Source organism: Somniosus microcephalus, unplaced genomic scaffold (genome assembly GCF_052327205.1).
Source record: "Somniosus microcephalus isolate GS21.2 unplaced genomic scaffold, FLI_Smic_1.0 unresolved_chr1, whole genome shotgun sequence".
NCBI lineage: Eukaryota > Metazoa > Chordata > Chondrichthyes > Squaliformes > Somniosidae > Somniosus > Somniosus microcephalus.
The window spans coordinates 136,058,192-136,068,775 of NW_028225179.1; the positions used below are offsets into that span (position 1 = coordinate 136,058,192).

At 44.8% G+C, this 10,584-nt stretch overlaps 2 protein-coding genes and 1 pseudogene across 2 annotated transcripts; 2 read left to right on the top strand and 1 right to left on the bottom strand.

Moving 5' to 3' along the window:
- The first annotated feature begins 2,067 nt into the window (after nucleotides 1-2,067).
- LOC147095949 (histone H2B type 1-A-like) lies at nucleotides 2,068-2,501 on the top strand. The gene has a single exon (XM_085974926.1). The coding sequence runs from the start codon at nucleotides 2,073-2,075 to the stop codon at nucleotides 2,451-2,453; it is 381 nt and encodes a 126-aa protein (XP_085831052.1). The 5' UTR covers nucleotides 2,068-2,072; the 3' UTR covers nucleotides 2,454-2,501.
- A 4,805-nt stretch (nucleotides 2,502-7,306) lies between these two features.
- Nucleotides 7,307-8,023, top strand: LOC147095950 (histone H2A-like; annotated as a pseudogene).
- A 621-nt stretch (nucleotides 8,024-8,644) lies between these two features.
- LOC147095951 (histone H3-like) lies at nucleotides 8,645-9,192 on the bottom strand. Its single transcript, XM_085974045.1, has one exon. It carries the CDS (start codon nucleotides 9,130-9,132, stop codon nucleotides 8,722-8,724), a length of 411 nt encoding a protein of 136 aa, XP_085830171.1. The 5' UTR covers nucleotides 9,133-9,192; the 3' UTR covers nucleotides 8,645-8,721.
- Nucleotides 9,193-10,584: the final 1,392 nt, after the last annotated feature.

The window sequence follows — 10,584 nt, forward strand, 5'->3', positions numbered from 1 at the left end:
CAACAGCAAGGCGGAGGCCGAAGGCGGGGAGCAGGAGGTGGAGGAAGAAGCCAAGAAGAGGCCGCGGGTCAAGAAGCCGCCTCCCAAGAGGGCGGCGGCCAAAAAGTCCCACAAGAGCGCCAAGGAGCCGAAAACCGCGAAGAAGTCGCCGGCCAAGCCCAGAAAGGCCCCCAAGCGGCCCGTAGCCTCCCGGACCGCGGGGCGTAAGCGACGGGCCCCGAGGAGGAGGTAGACGGAGCCGGAGCGGCGAACCGGCTCAACACAAAAGGCTCTTTTCAGAGCCACTCAGATTTCCACACAAAAAGAAGCCAAAAGATTTCTCAACCTCTTCCTCGATTCTCAACCTGAACCGGATCGCATTGTATCGGCTGCCTCCAGTTATTTATGAACTTGTCGCTCTCTCATGTGACGGAATGTATTCAGCATTTACTTAGGAACATGTTTGTAATATTGAAGGTTTACTTTAAAATCAATCACTATGATAAATGTACTCTGCTGCAGATTTTATGCTCATTCTTCGCGGCGGGGGGGGGGTGGAATCTGGTGCCTCACTACACCCAAAGCGTGTCGGCTGCAAGGGGGCAGTAGAAATAATGTGAGGTTAGAAACACAAGTTAGTCGAAAATTGGCAGCATTTTTTTCTTACACTGAAACCTTGATTAAAAAGTGCAACGAATTAGAATAGTAAAGTAATAGTTGCGTTTAAAATATATATAAAATTAACGGACCTGGTAGCACCCGTAAGAGAGAAACGGAGTTAACTTTCTCCATAGAAACAGAAGATAGGAGCAGGAGTAGGACATTTGGCCCCTCGAGACTGCTCCGCCATTCAATGAGATCATGGCTGATCATCCCAACTCAGTACCCTGTCCCTGCCTGCTCCCCATATCCCTTGATCCGTTTATCCTTATGAAATAGATCTAACTCCTTGAATATATTTAATGAATTGGCCTCCACTGCCTTCTGTGGTAGAGAATTCCACAGGTTCACCACTCTCTGGGTGAAGAAATTCCTCATCTCAGTCCTAAATGGCTTACCCCTTATCCTTAGACTGTGACCCCTGGTTCTGGACTCCCCGACCATCGGGAACATCCTTCCTGCATCTAGTCTGTCTAGTCCGGTTAGAATTTTATAAGTTTCAATGAGATCCCCTCTCATTCTTCTAAACTCCAGCGAGTATAAGCCCAATCGACCCAATCTCTCCTCATACGTCATTCCTGCCATCCCAGGTATCAGTCTGGTGAATCTTCGCTGAACTCCCTCCATGGCAAGAACATCCTTCCTCAGATAAGGCGACCAAAACTGCACACAATACTCATGATGTGGTCTCACCAAGGCCCTGTACAACTGCAGCAAGACATCCTTGTTCCTGTACTCGAACCCTCTCGCTATGAAGGCCAACATACCATTTGCCTTCTTAACCGCCTGTTGCACCTGCATGCTTACCTTCAGCCACTGGTGCACAAGGACACCCAGGTATCGTTGCACTACCGCCCCCCCCGCCTTTCTCCCAATCTATTGCCGTTCAGATCCACGGATACTGCCTGGCCTGTTGAATGTTTCCAGCATTTTCTGTTGTTGATCAGATTTGCAGCATGACAGTATTTTGAGAGTTTAAGAAGCATTCACTATCACAGATAAAATTAAAACATAACGCTAGAAAATCACAGCTGGTAAGAGAACTGACCAGGTTAACCTATCCTGATCCGCCATCTGGGTCTAACGCCTCCCTGAAGAGATTGCCGGGGTCTCTGAATGTTTGAGGAGATCCTCCACCGGCATTGCTTATAAAGATGAAAAGCCCAAGCGCTTGGCTGCATTGGGTGCGGCCTTTGGTGTCAAAGGTCACCTCGCGCTGCTCGGGATAGCCGACACAGACCAAACTGCCTGGCGCTTCTGATTGGCCCGCTCCTCCGAGAGGGAATGCAATCTGAAACCTAATTGGTTTAAAGCTGGAGTTTGTCCAATAGGAAATCCTTCTTTCTAATTCCTTATTAGCATAACGAGTCTATATATTCGAGAGGCGGAGCAACTTCATTTGATTGAGTAGCAGGTTGTTTGAACTGACGGGAATGCCGGAGGCGGCGGGTAAGGGCGGTGTGTCTCGCAAGGCGTCGAAGCAGTCGCTTACTAAAATGAAGAGGAAAGTACCCAAGAAGCGGAGGAAAATTCGCAAGCAGAGCTATTCTACGTACGTGTACAGGGTGTTGACCCAGGTTTACCCCGCCACCAGGATCTCATCCAAGGCCATGAGTGTCATGAACTCCTTCGTTGTCGACATGTTAGAGGGCATCGCTTCCGAGGCCAAGCACCTCATTCACTACAACAAGCGGCAGACCATCTCGGCCAGGGAGATCCAGAGCGCCGTCCGCCTCATGCTGCCGGGGGAACTGGCCAAACACGCCGTCTCTGAAGGAATGAAAGCTGTTACCAAATACACCAACTCCATTTAGGCCGACCATGTAAAATAATTTTAAAGAACCACAACGGCTTTTTTAAGAGCCACACACAATAATCAAAGAAGGGCTCTAAATTCAAGCAAAGGTGTTATGACATGGTAGAAGGCGGGGGGAGTTATTTTATCAACTAAAGCCTTAAAAATGGACACTAAAGATATTCTAATCTTATTGATATGAGATGTTAACACAGCTGCATAAATTAATTTGGCGGACAAAGCAATTCTGCCATTAATTTGCTGTATCCGGCATTGCACAGTCAGCACATTGGTCATGTCAGCCACGGGCTAAAGATATTTACATTGAGTTACAGATTCTACAGCACAGGAACAAACCATTTGCCCCAAACTGGTCTATGCCGCTGTTTATGCTGCACACGAGTCTCCTCCCACCCCTCTTCATCTCACCCCATCAGTATATCCTTCTATTTCCTTCTCCCTCATGTATTTATCGAGCTTTCCCTTAAATGCACCTATGCTACTCGTCTCAACTACTCCTAAGTCGTACTTACTTCAAGATTAAAACGAATAATCGTTTTCCCGAGGGTGATGTCACAAATGATATTTCTGCTGTTTATAGAACAATAACGCGCTTAAAATATTAGCCATGTTTTTTTCAATTTTTTTTAAAGCTATTTCCTTACATGTAAAATGATACACCACAGAAGGAGGCTATTCGACCCATTGTGCCTGTGCCGACTCTTTGAAAGAGCTAGCTAATTAGTCCCACTCCTCTGCTCTTTTCTCCATAGCCCTGCAATTTTTTGTTTTCCTTTTCAAGTATTTATCCAATTCTCCATTGAATCTGCTTCCATCATGCTTTCAAGAAGTGCGTTCCAGAGCACAACACGTTGCCTAAAGAAAAAATATCCTCTCTGGTTCTTTTGCCAATTATTTAAAGATTCATCTAGTGAAGGCTACTTGGTTTCGTTCCTCATGTGAAATTAAATCAAAAAGCTAATTTTTAAAACGTTGAACAGAATGCCCATTTTGCAACTGTGCGTTCAATTCAGCTGTCTGGCAACAGTGTGCACTTTGAAATTGTGGTTCTCGTAGTTCGTAGCCAACACATGTGCCCGGGAAGTTGTTTGTAGGCAGGTTGTTATGGGTCGATATCAACAGAAACGTGTGTCAAATGATGAAATGTCTAGCTGCTGTGCATGGAACCGCATCTGGTGGATTCTAACTCCACTTAAAACACATCCCCGTCATTATAGGATGTCGAGTAGGCCGCTTCTGTGGGCATCCTTTGTGACCAAACGTTTGCCGGGAGCGTTCGCATCAGTTAACCTGCGGATAGTTTGCTAATTTCTCGACACTGCCGTTTAAGTCTGTGCGTGTTAGCAGCTAGCTGCTGTGGAATATTGAATGTGATTGGCGTATGCTTAGCTCAACTCAAGACTCCAGCAGATAAAAAGAGCAGGAAAAGTTTTGTTATCAGCCTGAATTTTGCAATTGTTATCTGTAAACGCCCAAGCTTCTCATGTCCTTCCACAACGCTTTATTAAGGCTCTATTAATTACATAAGAAAATCTGCAATCAGATTAAAGCCGTTTTTGGCAAGCTAACAATTTTAATTGACGATTCTACATAGCAACAAAACTGCTCTAGTGGTATGTTAGTGTGACACCGACAAACGCACCGACCCTATTACCGGCTCTTCGGCCTTTTGGGAATCTGTAACCAAAAAGTCGAATTATCATAGAGAGCCCGTGTGAGTGCATTGATCGTCACTGATTCACTGACACATAGTTGTAGAACGATTTAGTTGCATGTTTCGGTGATTGGGCTAATGCAATATTAGGCACAACAAACACAGTAGTTGGTCCGTATCATTCAGGTGAATATCCGGATTTAATAATATGGCACTGTCTCAATCGCAGGACTAAATGGTAAATTAGAGGTTATATTGATGAAGTAAATGGTTTTGTCTACTTTTATAGGCGAGCCCTGTAGCTGCTGTTCGCCGCTCAAAGAAAGGGGAATTGCGAGAATTTGCTGAAGGCCTGGATTTGCATCAAAATAAAATCGGGTGAATATTAAGAATCCAAGTGGATTGCGAGTTCAGACAGGAGCGTTCTGTATGGGATATCGGTGAGGCACTTCAAGCTATTTTCTTTGCTATTGAAAGGGTTAAAAAGCAAATCCTCTCAGTGTTTAAAATGCAGAGAAAGAGAAAGGGGTTATGTGCGAATTCACTAAGAGCTGAGGAGAAGCCAGGTGGCTAGATAAAAAGTCTGCCCAGCTCAAGGACTTTGTACAATGTAGCCTTACAAGAATAAGATAAGGCATAGCCACCAGGCTACACACAGCTAATGCTAAAGTGTGAGAAAGATTTAAGAAAGTGTCAGCTAAACTTAGAAGTAGTAACATAAAGAAATAAAATGGCTTTACAGAATTGGCAATCGGCTTGCATACATATATATACTAGCTGGGGGAGCCCGGCTTTGCCAGGGATGTTTTGGGCCGGGCGGTTTAAATCGAGTCCCAGGCTTTGGGGCCTCTCTGTCTGTCCCTGTGTGAATCTGCTGCCGGGCAACATTGTAAATCGAGTCCCAGGCTTTGGGCCCTGTCTCTGTGTCCCTGTGTCAATCTGCTGCCGGGCAACATTTCTACCTTTTAATACCTTCAAAGATGAAAGTGAAAGTACTTATAAAACGTTTTTGGTAAATCTTATGTTATTTTTAAAAGAGATACTAACTTTTTCGAAGCTGGATTAGCAGATTTTGAGCTGGAAGCAAATGGGGTTTTTAGCTTGAGGCAATGGCTGCCAGATCCCTGAGATGAAAACAATTAGTCCCGCCCACACACGCACTGATTGGCCAACCATCAGGCGACTGAACTGTAGGATTGGTCAATTGTGACGGCACAGGATTGGTTGAACGTTGACGTCAATCAATGCTAATTAGCAGATAATGAGCGTAATTTTGAAGGTTTTTTGGATAAGGCGCGAACAATTTTCGTCCAACCGAAAAGTAAATACGCTTACGACCGTCCCGGAAGCGTAAGCTTTCTTTGGAGGTAATGCACGCGCAGGTACGCCCTATAACTTTCGAGCGTATAGCTGGACAGATGAAACGTAAGGAACCGCTTTATATATATAGATAGATAGATAGATAGATAGATAGATAGATGATATACTAATAGTTGTTCTGAGTTTCGGAAAGGTAGAGAAAAAGAAACATCAGCCGGTCTGGCAGTTTGTAGAACCGCACTCATGGTCCAAATGACAGAGATAAGAAGCAAAACAGAAAGAAGGGGCTCAGTTACAAACAGACTGTTTGTAAGTAACCTATGACCTGCAGCCCAGTATTATAGACCAAATAAGGGTCACGAGGGCTTAGATGCCAGAATCATTACAAGATATGGTTAATTAACTATTATACAATGTCAAATCAATTGAAAGACTAGATTTTGTTATCAATCAACTCTTTTTAAAGATTTTAACTGGAGAACAATTGTTGCTTAAGCAGTGATGTAATAACCACGTGAATTTATGTATCTTCTGTATTTTTTTCCAACTCGTTGAGGTGTATAAAAGGAGCCTAACAGCTATGTAAAGTTGAGAAGGTGCTCACACAGACCGCGGGGTCTAAGGCGCTTCTCCCAGAGCTCTGATAATAAACTGCATCTTTTTACTTTTACATGGTTTAGATGTGAATTTATTTTCACCACAACACTGCTTTAGACAACGAGGAGAGACAGAGCTACACACAATGGCTCACAGGACTGCAATCTGCTGAATTCACCGAGGATTTAGGGGCAATGTGTGACGGCCTTTATATTGCCTTTCCTTTGAGAGTTATGGCAGAAACAAAATTAATGCAGACAACCACATGAGACGTGCAAAACGAATCTTAGAGGTTACGAAGGAAGCTGGAAGCGACAAGAAAGTCATTTGAAACGTGCCTCTCGTCTCGAATAGAAAGCGTGTTAACTTCAACCAATAGCATTTCTTTCCAGTTGGATAAATCACACGAGATCTTCATGTCTTACCTTGGCTGCAGTAGAAAACGGCAGGGGACAGTGTGCACTATTCGATCCCAATTGCCCAATCATCTTTCTTCTATTTGTAATAATATTGAGCGTTAAAATGATTAATGGCCTTGCAATAGATAAAATAAAAACTGGAACAAGACGAAAAGTTAAGCGGCGTTTTTCTGCACCATCTCCAGGAACTGAATATCTCCTTTGTGTATGTTCTTACAGCTATTGAAAATCTATGTAGGGGAATGCTGCATTTATTACGCTTTTCTTGAAATGCTTTTATTTTTGTTTCACAATCCCTCAGACAAAAGCCTACAGTAAACGCAATCTGCTTACAGAAACAAAGCACTGCGGATGCTGGAAATCTGAAATGAAAACAGAAAATGCTGGAAACACTCAGCAGGTCAGGCAGCATCTGTGGAGAGAGAGAAAAACACAGTTAACGTTTCAGATCACCGACCTGAAACGTTAATGTTGTTTCTCTCTCCACAAATGCTGTCTGACCTGCTGAGTTTTTCCAGCATTTTCTGTTTTTATTAACGCAAACTGCTTGTCAGTTTGGTGTATTTTCATTTTACAAGCTGGCATGGAGAAACTGGATTGGCAGCATTATTTTTGTTACTGATATTGAGGGAACCAATTTCGGCCGCGCTGTGCCCCAAAAGTCTGCCCTTGGTCCATGAGACAAAGTATGCTAATTAGGGATGGGTAAGACGCCGCTTCCTATTCGCTAAATATTTGTAATGTGTCTATTGTTCTGCTGAGTTATAGACCAATCAGAAACAAATGAAGGTTATTCAACCAATGAGAAACGACCGCAGCTCGATCTGGCTGAAACGTATAAAAGGAGAATTGCTCGGCAAATATAGCGCTTTATTAGAGTCGGTGAGAGTTTGTTGAAAAATGTCCGGCCGCGGTAAAACTGGAGGCAAAGGATGCGCCAAGTCCAAGACCCGCTCCTCCCGAGCCGGTCTGCAGTTCCTGGTCGGCCGCATCCACCGCCTACTGCGCAAGGGTCACTACTCGGAGCGGGTGGGGGCCGGAGCCCCGTCTACCTGGCCGCTGTCCTCGAGTACCTGACCGCCGAGTTCCTGGAGCTGGCCGGCAACGCGGCCCGCGACAACAAGAAGACCCGCATCATCCCCTGCCACCTGCAGCTCGCCATCCGGAACGACAAGGAGCTCAACAAACTGCTGGGCGGGGTCACCATAGCCCACGGCGGGGTCCTGCCCAACATCCAGGCCGTGCTGCTGCCCAAGAAAACCGGCCACCCCAACAAGGTTTACATCTAAAGGACAAACATCAATAAATCGATTCAACGGACCACAAAGGCTCTTTTCAGAGCCACCCACCTCCTCTTTCTAAAGTACTTCAGCCAGATTCTCCACTTTAATTTGAATAACTTCAGAGATCTACCAGCGGACTTCCAGACGAAATGTTTCATCCCAGACTTTTTAGTTCTAATACTTTGTTAAAATGCTGTGAAAATGAATTACTGGCTGGAGGCACCCCTTTGTTTTCAATGTAAAATCTGCTCTAAATTGAAAATGTAAATTCGTGGCCAACATTAAAAAAGAAAAACGATCGAACGATTGTTACAGTATTCAAAATTATTAAAAATTATTTGTTCCTTCAATGAGTAGCTGTCTCAATTCTTTGGAAGCAACGTGGGCTTTTTGATGAAATTCTTTTAGACCACGATAAAAAAATTTAAACAGCTTAGAATTTTGAACAAAATGGTGCATTCTCTAAATCTCTACCCCCTCCCCAAGGCCTTAACATCCTTCCTAAAGTGGGGTGCCCAGAATTGAACAATACTCCAGCTGGGGCCTAATCGGTGATTTGTAATTGTTCAGTATAACCTTCATTCAGCGCGATTCAATCCCTTTTCTCCGCACCATCAGTTTTGCTCTTTCCGCAGATGCTGCCTGACCTGCCGAGTGTTTACCAGTACTTGTTTTTTTTTTAAATTTGCCTGCGACTTTTCAGGCAAATGATGGTTTACATGTACCACAATGCTTCAAACTCGGAAAGCAATTGGGATAAATGGATATAAATAAAACACCAAATTAAATGCAAAGGATGTCGGCAAACTTGGTATACTTAACTGGAAACAATTGGAATAAATGCAGGATATAAATATTGTAATGTAAATATTGGGTTATTCCGGTTTCTCTGCATTATAGCTTTTCCCCACAAGGATTGAAGTGGCTCTTAAAAGAGCCGTTTGGTTTCCAAGTTCCCGTTCTTCAAATGGGCCAAGGCTGCCGGTGGGAAGCTCAAGCGCGCTCGCCACGGATTCGCCGAGCCAGGTGGATGTCCTTGGGCATGATGGTGACCCGCTTGGCGTGGATGGCACACAGGTTAGTGTCCTCGAAGAGCCCCACCAGGTAGGCCTCGCTGGCCTCCTGTAGGGCCATGACGGACGAGGTCTGGAAGCGCAGGTCGGTCTTGAAGTTCTGCGCGATCTCGCGGATCAAGCGCTGGAAGGGCAGTTTGCGGATCAGCAGCTCCGTGGACTTCTGGTAGCGGCGAATCTCCCGCAGGGCCACGGTGCCGGGCCGGTAACGGTGGGACTTCTTCACCCCGCCCGTGGCCGGGGCGCTCTTGCGGGCCGCCTTGGTGGCCAACTGCTTGCGGGGAGCTTTACCCCCAGTGGACTTGCGCGCTGTCTGCTTGGTCCTCGCCATTCTCCTCGAACTACTGCTCGTCCTCCGGGCTCCGGTCTGCGGCTTTTATCGCAGCCGCCGGCCGAGCCGCGCCTTCTGATTGGCTGCAAACCCGGCAAATCTCTGCCTCTGATTGGCGCGTTTTTCAATCCGCTCCAACCTCGGACACAAAAGAAAAAGGAGGGAAAATGGACACCAACATAAAAAAAGGCGGCTTATAGAATATGAGCACGTCTGTGAATCATATTCGTTATTGTTAAAATGAAGGCCCTCTGTGGGACTAAGTATTAACCAGTTATTAAAATCATGGCATCTGTGGGATTGAATAATAATCATTATTGTTAAAATTATTGCATCTGTGGGATTGAATAATAATCGTTACAAATTATGGTATCTGGGACTGAATAATAATTAAAACTATGGCATTTGTGAGACTAAATAATAATCATTATTGTTAAAATTATTGCATCTGTGGATTTGAATAATAATCATTATTGTTTAAATTATTGCATCTGTGGGATTGAATAATAATCGTTAAAATTATGGTATCTGGGACTGAATAATAATTAAAACTATGGCATTTGTGAGACTAAATAATCATTACTGCTAAAGATTGTCATCTGTGGGACTGAATAATTTTAATTAAAATTATAGCGTCTGTGGGACAGAATAATCATTAAAATTGCATCTGTGAGACTGAATAATTCATTATTAAATTTGAATTATGGCAAATTGATCCTTTAAATTACTGGTTCCTGAATTGACAGATTTAATTTCATTTTAGCTTTTCAGCGACCCGCTTATAAATGAGTGCTTTGTACAAAAACAGGGCAGTGACAATGCATCATTTTGTTTATATCTTTTAAATTTCAATCTATTTTAAATTAACGATATACTGGCCTAGAAATTCAGTATAGCCACTTTTGGGGCGGAAAAGTTGGGCGGCCGCTAAAGTTTGCACCTGGCGCAAAGTCGAGGCCACTTCGCCGATATTCAGTAGCTTCGCCCTAAGAGTTTGCTCGAGCGCTAAAACTGGCGTTCCACAACTATCTTTAGGCGCAAAGCTGGCGGTGCTGAGCTAAACCGCCGAGGCCGGGCGCAGCGCAGGTGCGGTCATTTCTTGATTGACAGCAGACACCCTGGCGCCGGCCAGCTCTTAAAGGGGGAAGGGTCGAGTTCATCTGCTGCCACGCCCTGGACACTGCAGCCCTCCAGCTAGGCCTAAACACTGCTGCTGAACAGAAATAGTGCCGGGAAAGATGCAAAAGGCCCGTGAACGAGCGCAGCGCTTCTCTGGCCATGATTTGAAGCTGCTGGTTGGGGCTTTGGAGAGGAGACGCAAAATCCTGTTCCCGGACAGTGGGAAGAAGCCTGCGACCAGCATCTACAGGAAAGCCTGGAGGGAGGTCGCCATCAGGGTGACAGCCAACAGCGAGGTCCCCAGGAACTCTGTCCAATGCAGAAAAAAGTTCA